The sequence below is a fragment of the Rhamphochromis longiceps genome, linkage group LG7 (assembly GCF_057381845.1).
Source record: "Rhamphochromis longiceps isolate RC_006_pf linkage group LG7, R_longiceps_female_GT1.1, whole genome shotgun sequence".
NCBI lineage: Eukaryota > Metazoa > Chordata > Actinopteri > Cichliformes > Cichlidae > Rhamphochromis > Rhamphochromis longiceps.
The window spans coordinates 8,238,784-8,254,833 of record NC_140563.1 but is presented as its reverse complement, the minus strand read 5'-3'; the positions used below and the strand labels follow the sequence as shown (position 1 = coordinate 8,254,833).

The following is a 16,050-nucleotide window of genomic DNA, read 5'->3' as shown; positions in this document are numbered from 1 at the left end:
GTAAACAGCAAATGTACTGGTTCTTATAGAGCTACTCTTTCTACTGTTCTTTACACAACTTGTGCATTCACCCATTCGCACAAGCACATTTTTCTAGGTGCTTTCTAAGTAACATTCACACACACTCTGTGTGAATGTCAGAGATGATCTGCTCTACCACCTGAGCTACAGCCACCCCGTGTGTGTTGACAATAAACTGAAATCCTAATCCTAAAATGTGGGTCGTGTTTTGGGTCTGCCACTTGAGGATACACAGAAATAAGCCATGCTGAACAGATTTCCACATCTTTTCATCTCATCACAAATGCCTCCAAGATACCTGAAAAGCTTCTGTTTCATTTTATATGGAGAAATAAAAGCTAATATTTACAAACAGTATTTTGTTTAATGTTAAAAGAATCTGGTGGTTTGGAAGTTTAAAGTTTGAGACATTAAAGTTACACGGTTAACTACTGTAAGGAACAAAAAGACACTGTTAGAAACTCTTTCTTCAAACATATCCTTCATTTGATACATTAAATGATGCATGAATTCTACTAATTCTATTCTACTACATCAGTCATGCGTGATAAGCACTGTTGATGATTCACCAGCAGGATCTTTTACTCTGAAATCATTTTGAAATCAGGACGGTGTGTGGCCACAAAATAAATGATTCATATCAAATGTGTTAAACCTAAAGTAAGAAGCTCATTTTGGAAATGTGAGGGGGGAGAAAGTGGAGACGTTTGACTTCAGATGTTTGGTGTAAAAACAAAGCTCTCAGGAGACTCCTCGAATACTGTAACTCTGTGAGTACAGTAATGGAGTATTTTTACTTTGTTACATCATTGATTAACATCAGTCAGCCTTTTAATATCATTTATTTAAAAAGACGTTTGTCTGTCTGTGTGCGTGATGCTCTGCGAAGCGTCCTGCAGTAGAAACAATGGAAAACTATCCACATCTCTCATTTTCAGCGACTCGTTTGATTTCTGATGCAGTACGCTCATTTGGCCACACAGCGGCGCTGCTGACTTGTTAAATAGCTCAGCAGAAACATTTCAAATTATTTCATTCAGCATTCGTTTCGTGTCTCACTATGAAAACGCCTCATGCGTGACCTCATCAGAAGCTCAAATGCCATTACAGCAGCCATAAGTGACGCCCATGTCAGGAGCGACAAGTTTCTGGTCACCTTCTGGTGTGCTGTATACAAAAGCCAGCCGGCCCTCATAGATCCAGTTAAAATTTTTAATTTTATCTTAAAATATCTGAAAAGCTGGAGCTGCTTTTATTTGAACTCATTTATCACAAAAGAGAAAACACATTAATAGAGGAAAGGGGAGGACGAGTCACAGATATCCTCGGTCCTGCTATGTTTTCTGAAGCGTCTCATTCTGTGGCTTGGAGCAACCCGTTCTCACTCCCGACACGTAAAATAATGATGATTTGTCGCGTCCCTTAACTTCTCATGCTGACGCTAAAGGTATCCTTCCACGTTTTTATGTGACGCTGTGGGTTGTCAATTCATTCCAATATGAACCCGCTCGCGCGATCAGAGACGCTTCGAGCAGAGGGTCCAGCCATCCATTTACTCCAATAATAATCCCGTCACAGCGAAACATGACGCTGTGAAGCACAATCTAACTGGAGAACCGGGGACCCTCTCCGCGAACGGGTTTTTCTCCCTAATTTAATGCTTTCTTTTAATGGACATCGTTAACATTTCTCAACAAAAACACATGAAAGTATCACTGATAATGCAACAATAAAATCGCTTCATGTTGTGGCCATCACACAGTGTTTTCCAAACTGATTCACGAGCTGAAAGTGCTCAGATTTAACGTACATAATCCTTTGTTAGGTTTATTATTTTCATTTCACACGTAAAACACATTTATAGATTCATCCACCACTCCTGTTAGTTTTGGATGTGCTCGGCTCCAACCAATCAGATGCAACCTGTGTAAGCAAAGGATGATGGGAGAATGGAGAGACCCATTTATAAGAATAAGAAAATGAGGCGGAACTGATTGATTCTAATGCAGGTATGTAAAAAATACATATTTAAAGTAATAGGGCAGCACGGTGGTTAGCACTGTTGCCGCACAGCAAGAAGGTCCTGAGTTCAATTCCACCATCAGGCTGGGGTCTTTCTGTGTGGAGTTTGCAAGTTCTCCCCGTGTTTGCGTGGGTTCCCTCTGGGTACTCCGGCTTCCTCCCACCGTCCAAAGACATGCAGCTTGTGGGGATAGGTTAATTGGATAATCCAAATTGCCACTAGGTGTGAATGTGAGTGTGAATGGTTGTCTGTCCCTATGTGTTAGCCCTGCGACAGACTGGCGACCTGTCCAGGGTGTATCCCGCCTTTCGCCCTATGTCAGCTGGGATAGGCTCCAGCGCCCCCCGCGACCCTGAAAAGGATAAGCGGAAGCGAATGGATGGGTGGATGGATGGATGGATCTTGATGTGTGTTTCAAAGTTTGTTTTTCATAAAAGCTTCAAACAAACAGAGGTGACTGATCTCGAAACGGTTTAATGCATTTAAAAATGACTACAGCTACCGTCAGCATGCTTGCTTGGTAACGACTACACGTGGCTACTGCAGCATTAGCCATTTAATCCAACGATGATGGATTAAATCTATTACAAACGTTAAAGGACTTGTGTGCTGCAAAATACCCTCACATGGTGCGTAAAGCAGTTTTTGCATTAGAGTTCTGCTAGCTTTTTATAAACTGATGATGCTAACGTTAATTGCTAACGTTAACTGGAGCGCCAAGACTGAAAATCATTTGAGTTGCGTTAGTTATGCGTTTATGTCACAGAGTTCTGCAAAAATCTCTTTCCTCTTTAGCTTGAAAATGAGCGATTCAGAGGATCCCGAGCTGGAGGAAGAGCTTCAGGCTGCTGACGAACTCCTTCAAGATATGCAGGTAACATTTTTAGTGGAAACAGTTGTTAAAGAGGGAACACGCTTGTCTAATATTTTGTACGGAGTAAACGTTATATTATTTGAATTTTTTTTTTATATATGTGTATATATAAGTTTATGTCAAATTAAGTTGGTTAACTTAAGATGTTTGATAATCTTTGCTTTATGGACTGTATTTTAGGTGTTCCCTTTTTTCCTTGTTAATTGCGTAGAATGATGCACAGAGTGAACCTCAGCCAAGACCAGTGCGCTGGAAAACACGTGACAGACAGACAGGGAGATTTTATTCCTCAAAGACCATCAACCAGTCGATGTACTAGTTGCATGCCACGTGGTCAGTGTTCACACAACCAATGATTTTATCTCACAACTTGTTTTCACCAAAGAATTTCAGTAAGTAAATATTCTTCAATCTCTTTTTTTCCTCCCAGTGTCCAGAGAGCAGCATCAATGTCCACGTGAAGAACCTAGTTATGTTGCCAGTGTCAACCCAACAAAAGGTACTTTACCTTCTTGTATATGTTGTGATTTCTGTTTACTTTTATATTTGTTGTTATAGTTGAGTTAGGCAGGGCTTTTGTGCAGTCCTAAGAAACATACTGCCTAGAGTGTTTTTCACTTTGTGGAAGAGTTTCTTCCTTTATTTTTTTTCTGTTAGTGTATGGAACTGAGGTGCTTCGTCAGGAGCTCCTTCAGTTGTTGGAGGATGGAGAAGAGGACGCAGCCATGACTTGTGAGACGTCGTCTGAGTCAGCTGCTACTCACTGGGCGATCAGAAATATGGTGTCCTCGCAAAAGTGGAAAGAGGCCAGGCCTTGTCTTATAGATAATATGTTAGCTACTCTGGATCCACAGTCACACCGTGTGTGTCAGTGTGGCAAACAAGTAGTTGTGAGGTGTCTGGACTGCCTGCCTCTCCCATTCCTTTGTGCTGACTGTGATATTGCAGTTCACACACGCTTTGTCCTGCACAACAGAGAGGCAGTAACAGGAGGGTTTTTGCAGCCTTCATCACAGTTTAGGTACGGTTTTTAAGTCTTATGCATTTCTTGCTATGTACTATGAGTGGGTGCTGTTATTGTATATTTGTTGTGTATCAGTTAATTTCCAATTCCTTTTTATATATATATTGTGTGTTTTAATGTTAGTTCGGCTGTTGCCTGTGCAAAGGCCAGAACATGTGTGTGACTGCCCAGCAGGTAACGTTGAGGTTTCACGCGGCACAATTGTGGCTCTTGTAACCATAAATGGTAAGTTGCCCTTTTGTCACACACTACATACACAATAGATGTGTTTGGAGGTTTTATTGCAAATTGTGCATTGCTATCTTGGTTTGAATTACCCTCGGCCTGCAGTATATGTGGGCACCTGTCAAAGGTCATTTGGATTTACCAGACCGATTTGAAAACAACATGAAAAAAATGAATGCTTTGAGCCATGACTGAATTTATCCTGATCCTTTCTAAAGGCCGTTATAACCTTGCACTGCCAGTGGTGAGCTGCACCAGCTGTGGCCTAATGTGGTCCCCCTCAGTTAAGGACATCCTGGGTAGTGGATATTGGCCTGGCACCTTAAATTTCTGCACCCTGTTTTCAATGGATGTCTTTCAGTCTTTCTATGACATTAAGAAGGCTGCACCAGGGATGTCACTTAAGGCATTTGTCAAAGTGCTGGATGAACGAACAGCCATTTTGGAAGGGTGAGTTTCTAAATTTGCCAAGTTTAAGGAAATTGTGTAAATCAATGTTTATGATGACTGTCCTTGAATATTCTGTTGTATGTCCTCTATGTAAAAGACTGGCCGAATATCAGCTGATGCCTTCAGTAAAAGTTTCTTGGAGTGGAGTGCTGTAAAGTTTGAGGTGGACAGGATGTGCAAGGAGCCATGCTTTAGCTGCCCTGCCTGCACTCCAGACATGCTTGCCGTCTCAGTTGATGGAAACCGCAAGCTTTATCGCTTTCAGTCTAATGCAAGGTACGTTATGCATTGTGTACATAAGTCAAATATGGATTTGTAGAAAGATGTGTGTGTGTATACATATATGGATGGATGGATATTTATTTTATTTTTCTCTTAGTGTTGTCGTAATACTATTTACTTTATCTTAATGTGTACTTAATTTTGTCACCATGTGTATTTAAAAAAAAAAAACAACAACATGATTTTTATTTTGTGTTGTCAGTGCTGTCCTGGGGAGATATGAGGTCTCGTGTGACTTAAGGCTAATTCAGCTAATTGTTATGCATTTGTTTTAAAAAGTTTGTCCCTGATAGGGCTTAATCATGCCGAGTCTTTTATGTTAAAATCTTTGGGTGTATAGGTCCCAGGGAAAGGGTTGTGCGGATCTTCATCTTGGACTGCAGCAAAGGAGTCGTCCAAAAAGTCCACTGGGAAGTTGGATGAAGAGGGCGTGGAAATAGCTGTTTGTCACCACGGAGTCCTCTTAGCTGCATTGAACATGTTTCGAGGGGAGATCTTTGCTTACCCTCTTTTTCTCCAGAGGAAGTTGGCAGCTAGCTTCCCAGGACATATTACGTTCCTTTGCTCCGATGTGGCCTGTAAATATTTCCCCCTATTTAACCAAGGTGGCTCAGCAGTGCCCTGAGCTGAGGAACCTCTTGTCAATGCGTCCTTTTCTCTCCGTCATGCATGCAAAAGCTCACACTTGGAAATGCGAGGTATACTGCAGCCTCGATACGCGCTTCGCGGAAACGCCCCCTCCATTACTCGACACACGCTCCGAAGCCTCGATACAGAACGACCCATCACTACCTGCCCGGGTGTGGCAGCGTGTGTGGAGTTTTGGAGCGAGTGTGCGGAGGAGCTGTGGCGGTGACTGTGTGGAAGAGGAAGCGTGTGTGTGGATTTCCCCCCTCCTTCTCTCCTTGGAGCGCTGGACCCCCCTCCCAACTCACTGTACATATATATATAGCACTGAGGTGATCCCTGTTGTAAATAAATCTCCTTTTGTTCTCTGAGAAAGAACTGTCTGTGCGTGAGTCCATTCAGTAGCCATGACAGATCTGTTTCTTGTGTGGTAAGCTTCCTGCTTTTATGATCCTTTTGGTGAGCAGCAGGTCACACAAACATGAGAATGAGAATAAGTTTCTAAATTAGCTGTGGAAGCACACAGCAAAATCTCCAGTGTTAAATTAACACTATAGAGGTCCACACCTCTGAGTGTTAAATACAACACTGTTGAGTGTTAAATTACAGTTTTTTATAGCCGCTAGGACAAATTTCTCAATACTTACGTCACTTTTGCAAAACTCCTCACACAGTGAGCACAACAGAAGTCTATGTGGGCTAAACTGAGGATCAGTTATCATTGTTTTGGCACAAAATGCATTCAATGACTACATCTCTCAAATTTCATGAATTATTTTCTCACTCAGACACAACTGCCAAAAATCTTTGTACGTACAGGACATTTTGCATGTACTTACATACTGTTTTCAAAACTTAAACTTATGGTCAAAACAATAACACAATGCAAAACTGAATAAGACAGCAAAATTCAACAGCAATATTTTATTGAAACATATTTTAAATCTAAAAGTGCAGTTTAACCAGCAACAGCTGATTCTCATTGTAGATGAACATCTACACAGGTGTTACGCCTTCAATTTCATTACAAAAGGAGACAACTGCTGAATAGGTTTGTTTTGTGATGTAAACATGGACCCAGCCAGAAATGGAGAAGTGGCTGAAAGAGGAAGAAGAGTGGCTGGGAGGGGGCGAGGTATGCGTGGTGGAAGAAGAATAAGAGGAAGATCAAGAGCTGTAGTCTCAGATGAGATCAGAGCTACTGTAATTGATCATGTAGTAAATCATGGTCACTCAATGAGAGAGGCTGGTCAGAGAGTGCAGCCAAATCTGCAACGCTCTACAGTGGCATCTATTGTTAGAGTTTTCCGGCAAACCAACAGGTAACTTGTATTCTGCAGGGGCATTTGCACATTTCAGAAGTAAATAAGCTTTTGTGTAATTTTTGTTGCATTTCTGCTTAGGACTCAACAGTTACCTCACATAGGAGGGAGAGGACGGATGTTCACTGATGTGCAGGAAACTGCCATTGTTGATATGGTCATCAGAAACAATGGGATAAAACTCACTGAAATTAGACAGAGTCTTGGCAGACAACGTTACTTTCGCAAATATTCACAGTGTAAGCATAACAACAATTTCTAAAGTCCAGAAAAAACATCAGGTCAGGATGAAACAGTTGTACACTGTGCCTTTTGAGAGGAACTCTGAACATGTCAAGCAACTCAGGAACCAGTATGTCCAGGTAAGATCACAATAAAATACAGATCTGGTTTTGAACAAAACCAAACACACACAAAGACAATTTTTACAAATTTACTACTGTAACAGCTTATGTTGCCTTGTGGATTTATGTTAGAGAGTCATGGAGATTGAAGGCAGGCAAACGCACCACATTTTCATCTTTGTGGATGAGGCAGGTTTCAACTTGGCCAAAGCACGGCGACGAGGGAGGAATGTGATTGGGAAGAGAGCCACAGTGACTGTCCCAGGCCAGAGGGGTGCCAACATCACAATGTGCGCAGCAATATCCACCGATGGACTGCTGTTACACAGACCACTAATTGGGCCATACAACACTGAACGGCTCCTTGCGTTCCTGCATGATCTCTATGGACGGGTTGTGCTAGGTGAGGAAAGGGATGCAGAGAGAAGGAATCAGCCAACATTTATAATTGTATGGGACAACGTGGCATTTCATCACTCCCGTGCAGTCACCAAGTGGTTTGCAGCCCATCCCAGAATGGAGTCTCTTTTCCTCCCACCTTACTCTCCATTCCTCAACCCCATAGAGGAATTCTTTTCCTCATGGCGGTGGAAGCTTTACCACCATCATCCACATGATCAAATGTCCCTCCTGGATGCAATGAATGCTGGATGCCTGGAAATATCAGCAGAAGATTGCCAGGGATGGATCAGGCATGCCAGGAGATTCTTTCCTAGGTGTATCGCCCTAGATGACATAAGATGTGATGTGGATGAGAACCTGTGGCCAAATGGAGAAGACCGAGTAGAATAGCATTACTATTGTATGTGTATCAGTGGATGGTGTGTATACAAATTCTTGTATTTTGGGATTACTTAGTGCAAAAAAATAAAAATACATAAACATAAACATAAATACATGATGTCTGATTCATTCCAGTAACATATATTGAAATTATAAACAGAGATGTGTCCTTGTTTTACACAAGAAAACACTGTGTAATGCTACATGTTGTTAGTGTTTTTTAGGTCATTGTTTTGTGGGTGACAAAGTGTGTTTGTCGGCTGTCAACCTTTGCTAGTGTTCTGGAAGAATGAGTTTATTTGAGACCTGAATAAAGTGTTTTGGTAGTTGTAGTGCATTTTGAATGTGAAATGAACTGCTTTGCCAAGCTGAAGGTCAGTTAGAGGAGTTGTGTGAAGAGTTTTGCAAAAGTGACCTAAGTATTGAGAAATGTGTCCTAGTGGCTGTAAAAAAAAAAACCTGTAACACTTTTGACAGTGTTATATGTTTAAAAGTAACCTAGTCAGTTTTGAAGATTAACAATGGCTAACACTGAGCAGTGCTGATTTTCTAACACTGGAATATTTCTAACATTTTGAGTTATTTTCCAGTGTTAGAAAATCAGCACTACTAGCACGTAGAGGCCTCCTCTGTGCTACGATAAGCCAGCCAAACACTGGCTGTAGCTTCAGATGTCCTGCACAAACATGAGAGGCAGCAGTGCTCTTATAACACTCAGCAAGAAGGTGAAGATCAAAAGTCAAAAAGATTTCTTTGAGTTTATTGCTGTTTATTGCTTTATGTCCCTCCTTTTAACTTTTTGTCCCTTGCATCATATCCTTTCTAGGTTTTTAATGACGTTTGAGTTTTGTATTCTTCATGTATGAGTGTAGTTTTACGGTGGTTTAAAGACCCATCTAAGAATGGGCACAGTAAGCAACCCTAGGCTACATATGTGCTTCTAGAAAGTGCTGCAGGAACAAACCTGAAATGCCTGAAATAAGTTTGCATTTTGCACTTACTGGTCCCTTTTCTCTCAAATCCTGTGGGTTATATTTTCTGAACCGTTCACAAGTTCTGTGGGTAAGTTACAAGTTACATTTTTGAGAGGTGGAAATAAAGCAAGTAAAAAGTAGACATAAAGCGAAAAATAGAGCAATCTACTAATAGTATTTCCTACATGACAACTCTGTACAGAGAGGGTGGTAATGCACGTATTTGCTGGCGAGAATCCAAATAGCATTCTGGGTATTTCACACATAGTATTGCACCTTTTGATATTTAGAATATTTTACCTAATATTGCACCTGTTTCTCAAATCAGTTTCAGTAAGCATATTGTACATTAAACAGACAGTGATTTATCACATTGTACATTCGAAGTGAGGTGAGGTAGTGTTGTATTATTTCACGCGTCCAGTGTTTTGTTTTGCCATCAGTCTGACTGTGGCGGGGAAGAAGCTGTTGAAAAACCTTGTTCTGTGTGTAATGATCCGGTCCGCTCTGTTGTGTCTCACTTTGTACAGTTTTTGTGTCTCAGCAGAGAGTGAGCTGGATGGTGAGTCCCAGATAATTCCCTCTGCTCTTTTTCGGCAGCATTGTACATACAGATTACATGGAAGGAAGTTTTGTCCCTGTGATCTCTCTGCAGTCTTTATGACTCTTTTCAGAGCCTTCCTCTCTGCCTGTGTGATGTTCCCATACCAGACAGTGATGCCTGCAGTGAGGATCAGTCCTCTGTAAAAAAAATAAAAAAAAATCATCCCTACCTTCAATATGATGGTGATGGGGGCATCCTCTGACAGCGTGTTGTGCCTCAGGTAGACTTGGCCCTGTATAACAGTAATATTAGTTCTGCTTTTCTTTTCATGAGTGGAGCTGGACACAAAGAGCAGAGCAAACACAAGCGTGATTAGTGTCATGTTCTTGTTCTTTTGCATGTTCACCCTAAAACTGTGTGGTCTCTCTGCATACTCAGACTTCCTCCCACAGTCCAAAAACTTAATGGCTACATCTGAAACTAATAAATATATGTACAATATATAATAGTATATGCATTTCTGGATGTGTATACTAAATATTTTTCTACGTGTGTGTGTGTGTGTGTGTACACATATTTACAAATTAAATAGAGTAAACAATAAGTAGAATATTTAAAATAATAAAATAAAATATACAGAGTGATAATAAACTGGTCAAAGGTGTGAATGGTTTTCTCTGCTGATCTAGGAATCTGAGCAGAGCTCCAACACAACCCCAAACTGGACAATGAGTCAGAAATTAGATGGATCCACTAATATAAGACTAAAAGCTTAAGCTTCTGCCCCAAAGGTAAATGTAAATATAACAATACAGTCTACTTCTTGTGTATTCTTAAAAGAAAACCAATTAATATACTCTAAAGTATAAGACTAAAATATTTGCTATATTAGAAGAGTAGAGTTTACTACTCCTTTCACAGAAAAGTGCAAACCAGACTGAACCATAACAAAAGTTGGAGAACTGAGTGCAGAACTGAGGAAGGGTACAAAGGTCATTCAGTGTCAGCTCATCAAATGTCTCCCACCTGACCATGTGAGATTTTCTTGAAAAGTGACACTACAGCTAGATAAAAAGAGTTGTTCCTTTCATATTAAAGCTTTAATGTCTATAAAACAATTCACATGATTTAAACTGTTAATTTGAAATCATAATTAAACAATATCATGGACATTGTGTACGACCAGGGGTAGGCAACTCCAGGCCTCGAGTGCTGGTGTCCTGCAGGTTTTAGATGTGTCCTTGAACCAACACAGCTGATTCAAATGGCTAAATTACCTCCTCAACATGTCTTGAAGTTCTCCAGGGGGATGGTAATGAACTAATCATTTGATTCAGGTGTGTTGACCCAGGGTGAGATCTAAAACCTGCAGGACACCGGCCCTCGAGGCCTGGCGTTGCCTACCCCTGATATAGACAGTGCTTGAAGCAGTTATGACCTTCTTGCCATATTGGCAGAATAAATGACCTGGAAGCTGTTGCACTGTCTGCACCTGTAAACTCCAGGACACGTTTACAAACAATTTTCGTTGTTATTTGCGCTGCAGCTGCAGGTTAGGGTGGAGTTACTGTGTGTGTGTTTACAAGTAGTTTTAAACCTTGTGATCCACAAAACAGCATAACAGTAAAAGAAGAATTGACTGCGTTACAGTCAGTGCGGGAGCGGCGGCTTTGCTCGTGCGCGATTCATTTGCAGTTTGGACACACGTGAACATCTCCTGCCCTGATAGCGGCTGGAGGAGGACTATCCTCCGCCTGTGAGCGCTTTGGCACGAGCGATGTGCCCACGGCAGCACCCGCTGCTTGTTGAGAGCAACAAGCGCTTTCACGTCAAAAGTCGTCATAAATAAGCCTCCAATAACACCAGAAAAAGCCGCCAGATTTGTCGCTAGTCGCTTTTTAGAAAAAAAAAAAAAATGACGCTAAGGGGGGGTTTGAAAACTCCCTAAATATAGCGACAAAATCGCTAAGTTGGAAACACTGTTTGGACTGTTTTCAGGGTATTTAAAAAAAATTCAAAACAAAACCGTGCGTCACAATGGGTATTCTCTGAGTATGCGCAGAATTACGCACAGCTGTCATGTGATCCTGTGATCGAACAAAGGATCAAAGGCTCAAAGAGCGCTGACGTCAAATTCGCTGCCACAAAAGTCTATAAATAGCCCCTCTTCACCTTTGCAAACACAGTTTTACTTGGAACATTTTCAGAAACAGCGAGTTGTGTTTAGCAAACCAGAAACCTTTCAGAAAGGGACTATTTTAAAGTTAAATAATTAAGCACACGTATTTTTCTTTCGACACGTTGCATTAAGCTTTTAAAGAAATGTCACGAGAAATAGTCAATAATTCACAGTCTGACAGAGCGATTCCAGCGGAATCAAACGAACTATATGGGTTAGTGGAGAGAGAAATATCGTATAGAGACCTTCAAATGAAAATACAAGAACAAATTAGTACGATGCACCGTGATGTCAAGGAAGAGTTAGAGAGACTTGAGCACCAAGTGGGAGAAGCTCACCACAAAATAACAAAAAAAGAAGAGATAATAGAAAAACAGAATAGAGAAATAGATCACAAGACTGAACAAATAATTGAGCTGAAAAAAGAAATATGTGTTCTTCAGCGTCGGGTGAGACAGGCTCTGGATGAAAAACAGTCAAGGGTGGATTCTCTGGAGGCTAAATTGCAGGAACAGGTTAACACCGTTCAAATGATGCACCGTGACTTTCTGGAAAAGGAAGAATATCTCCTTAGACAGAACAGCAGCATTGCTGCTCAGTTGTCACTTATTGAAAGGGAGAGAGACGAACTCAAGAAAACTTTAGAGCCTCTTGAGTACCAAGAACAACAGTCACAGGTGGAATCTCTGGAGGCTCTGCAGCTGGAGAATTTTGCTCCTGAACCTGAGGAGCTTTTTTTTCCTGCCTTGGAACCACCTGTGGTCCTGACACAGGAGAATTTTGCTCCTGAACCCGAGGAGCTTTTTTTTCCTGCCTTGGAACCACCTGTGGTCCTGACACAGGAGAATTTTGCTCCTGAACCCGAGGAGCTTTTTTTTCCTGCTTTGGAACCACCTCCTGACGTGGTTCCGACACAGGAGAATCTTGGTCTTCAACCTGAGGAGCTTGATTCTCCTGTCTCAGAACCATCTCCTGACGTGGCTCCGACTAGTAGTGGTTCATGGCGTCATGGTGCCAAACGCCTACTTAAAATAGGTTTAGGTGTTGCCGCAGTAGGCCTTATTATAGCTGCAGGTTACTGGGGATTTTCAGTGCTTAACAGTGATTGCCTATTTAACTCTGTCTATGGCCTCGTTGAGCCATATTGCCACCTTGGTGATCGATTAGTCCCTTTTTAAAGACTAGTAATGATGGACTGCTTTTCATCCACAGTCCAGAAAACCATACGTTGTTCATATCAGACAACATAAGCAACATTTAGCTAACTTGTGCTCTCATTTTTCTTTTCTTTTGCCTCTCACCCCCCAACCAGTCGCGACAGATGGCTGCCCCTTCCTGAGCCTGGTTCTGTCAAAGGTTTCTTCCTGTTTAAAGGGAGTTTTTCCTTTCCACCGTGCCTAGTGCTTGCTCACAGGGGATCATTTGATTGTTGGGGTTTAATTTGTTAAAAAACATAACAAATTAGGTGAGGGGTTCACATAATAGAGAGCACAACAAAAACTACAAATTTTTAAAAAATTTGTTAGTTGCAAATCAAAATAAAGACAACAGTTTCTGAAAAACATCTCTTACGGCTCTGTTTATTTGCTTAAATGAACACTTGTATTTTTTTGTCATAGAAGAATATACATTGTCTTAAGTATTTAATAATTTTAAATTTAGCCCTGCGCTGCGTGAGATAAACTGAGATGAGATAAACACAGACGGCTGTCGAGGCCTGGCGAGGGAAAGTTCCTCTTCAACCTCCAAACTGAACCCAGTTTGTTACTCGCAGCATCGCAAAATTAGACACAGCAATTTCTTAGAGTCTGGTTTAAGTCCTGAAATGACATCTCCTTACCTGTCACGATTCTGGGTCAGTTTGACCCAGTATTTTGAGTTGTTATGTTTTGGTGTGTTTTTGCATTATGGATAGTTTTCTTATTCTCTTGTGGTGCTTTTGTTGGTTATGATGATGATGATTATTAATCTATGTTTTAGTTATTCTTGTTTAGGGATTAGTTCTTAGGTTTTGTGTTCTCATGTTTTTTGCTGGTTTAGTTCAGTGTCTAGTCTGTCTCTCTCTGTCCGTGTCTTAGTTTAGTGTGTATTGTTTCCTGTTTTATTTTGAAGGATTGTGTCTTATGTCAGTGTGTCCAGCTTCGATCCCCTGACTCGTTAGCCCCAATCTCTCCCAGCTGTGTCTCCCTCCTGTTTTCCATTCCCTGATTACTTCCCTGTGTATATTAGCCCTGTGTTTGCCCTTGCTCAGTGCTGCATCGTACCGTCGGATTATGCCTTTGTGTTTTATACTGTGTTCAGTATTTTCGTGTTCACTACCCTTGTTCAGTTCATGTTTTAATTTCTCCAGCAATAAAGCTGAGGTTTTGAGTTACAATTCTGTGTTTGAGTCCTGCATTTGGATCCTCATCTCCGCCTGCCCGCACACAGAGCCCTGTATTTAAAATCCAACTCTTACCTGAACTCTGCTGCCTTTCTGTCTCTCTCGCTGCTTTGTAACGCACCATCCCCCTTTTGACATTAGATAATGGTACATCAAACCTGCACTGCAGAGAGGTTGGCATGACAGGAAGTCGAGATGATAACGATAGACCAGCCTTCAAACTAAGACGCGTGATGTATAAAAGTCTTTCTACTGAGTAAAGGACAGTTTGAGTTTCCTGCTGGCACCATGCACTGTCTTCACAAGTTTCTTCTTTGTTTTCTACCATGTCTACAAGGCATCAGTGTGAACATCAAATATATCTGATTTATCTTACGGCTGTAAACGGCACACTAACTTTATCATCTTCTTTTTTTTTTAATTTACCAGAGTTTTCAACAGGAATTATTCATGGAACAAAAGCTCCGGACAACTCGATACCCTACATGGGATCAGTTCAGAATAACAAGGGTCAACATGTCTGTGGAGAATTCCTCATCACTGAAGACTTTGTGCTCACTGCTGCACACTGTGACCGGTTGTGAGTTAGATTTCCTGTTCATGAAGTTCATCCAAAAACAAACTTTTTCAAACTTGTGTTTATTGATCAGATCACTCTAAGTTATTGATAAGGCAGATGTTATTTCGAGGGAAAATAAAACACAATTAAGTGCAATAGCATCAAATAAAAATGACCTTTGACTTCTGACAGCCGTTGGTTACAGCAATGCTGACATTAACCTGCTTGTGACGATTGCCTAATGAGAAATAAAGATATCAGTTTAAAATTGTTGACATTTTTAATTCCCTCTCAATGATTACTCACACAGTGACCGCACACACTGATCATCCCAAAATAAAGATTGAGAGAAAATGAAATCCATGAAGGATACCAAAACACTGAACATGCTAATGACATCATTGAAAGCAGCATCAGTTTCATGTGATGTATTTGTAGAATAATTATATTTTTAAAAGAGTTTTTACATGAAAATGTGTTTCTATTTTTTACTTCATGTTGTGTCTCCAGTTGTGTGTGAACGTTCGATTAGTTCACAGAGTACAAACAATTCAGCCTCCACGTGCTGAAATAAACCTAAAAGAAAATCAAGTGTTTCAGGTGGCGAACCTGTTGATGAGCCGACGGTGGTGGACGTGTCTGTCATCGAACCAAAGGTCTGTAAGAAACACTGGCCTGGTCTTCCTGCCAGTGTTTCCTGTGCAGGTGGATATGGAACAACCAAAGGATTCTGTCAGGTATGTTTTCTGTGATTTCAGTGGAAACTTGTGTTCTGTTGACAAATGTATAAAAAAAAAGAATATAATCTGACATATTAAAATCCTCACAGGGTGAGGTAATACCAGGATGCTCTGTAGAATCCTGACCACTTTTTCATGGGAATTGATCGGCTGCTGACCGCAAGGCACTGCAGCGGGTGATATAAACAGCCCAATTATTCCACCATTTATACTGGCCTTATCTGTATTTATACATGTAAATGGTAAACGGCAAATGTACTGGTTCTTATAGAGCTACTCTTTCTACTGTTCTTTACACAACTTGTGCATTCACCCATTCGCACAAGCACATTTTTCTAGGTGCTTTCTAAGTAACATTCACACACACTCTGTGTGAATGTCAGAGATGATCTGCTCTACCACCTGAGCTACAGCCACCCCGTGTGTGTTGACAATAAACTGAAATCCTAATCCTAAAATGTGGGTCGTGTTTTGGGTCTGCCACTTGAGGATACACAGAAATAAGCCATGCTGAACAGATTTCCACATCTTTTCATCTCATCACAAATGCCTCCAAGATACCTGAAAAGCTTCTGTTTCATTTTATATGGAGAAATAAAAGCTAATATTTACAAACAGTATTTTGTTTAATGTTAAAAGAATCTGGTGGTTTGGAAGTTTAAAGTTTGAGACATTAAAGTTACACGGTTAACTACT

The 16,050-nt window shown here is 40.9% G+C and overlaps 1 protein-coding gene and 3 long non-coding RNA genes across 5 annotated transcripts; 3 read left to right on the top strand and 1 right to left on the bottom strand.

Annotated features, from left to right (window-relative positions):
* The first annotated feature begins 1,705 nt into the window (after window positions 1-1,705).
* LOC146664696 (uncharacterized) lies at window positions 1,706-4,130 on the top strand. Of its 2 annotated transcripts, none has more exons than XR_014912513.1 (5): window positions 1,706-2,030; window positions 2,840-2,918; window positions 3,130-3,251; window positions 3,349-3,417; window positions 3,576-4,130. It is a non-coding gene; the product is annotated as an uncharacterized LOC146664696 (long non-coding RNA). The 2 variants fall into 2 exon arrangements; XR_014912514.1 differs by lacking the exon at window positions 1,706-2,030 and adding an exon at window positions 2,045-2,673.
* A 123-nt stretch (window positions 4,131-4,253) lies between these two features.
* LOC146664695 (uncharacterized) lies at window positions 4,254-5,859 on the top strand. The gene is made up of 3 exons (XR_014912517.1): window positions 4,254-4,617; window positions 4,715-4,893; window positions 5,240-5,859. It is a non-coding gene; the product is annotated as an uncharacterized LOC146664695 (long non-coding RNA).
* Window positions 5,860-6,488: 629 nt separating this feature from the next.
* Window positions 6,489-14,213, bottom strand: LOC146664693 (uncharacterized). Its single transcript, XR_014912520.1, has 3 exons — window positions 14,131-14,213; window positions 9,723-9,831; window positions 6,489-7,951 (listed from the first exon to the last, which is right to left on the bottom strand). It is a non-coding gene; the product is annotated as an uncharacterized LOC146664693 (long non-coding RNA).
* On the top strand, window positions 11,467-13,900 carry LOC146664694 (uncharacterized). The gene has a single exon (XM_085411931.1). It carries the CDS (start codon window positions 11,816-11,818, stop codon window positions 12,848-12,850), a length of 1,035 nt encoding a protein of 344 aa, XP_085268057.1. The 5' UTR covers window positions 11,467-11,815; the 3' UTR covers window positions 12,851-13,900.
* Window positions 14,214-16,050: the final 1,837 nt, after the last annotated feature.

Coding starts and splice junctions, on each gene's coding strand:
- LOC146664694 (XM_085411931.1), top strand. CDS start 11,816: ATGTCACGAGAAATAGTCAATAATTCACAGTCTGACAGAGCGATTCCA.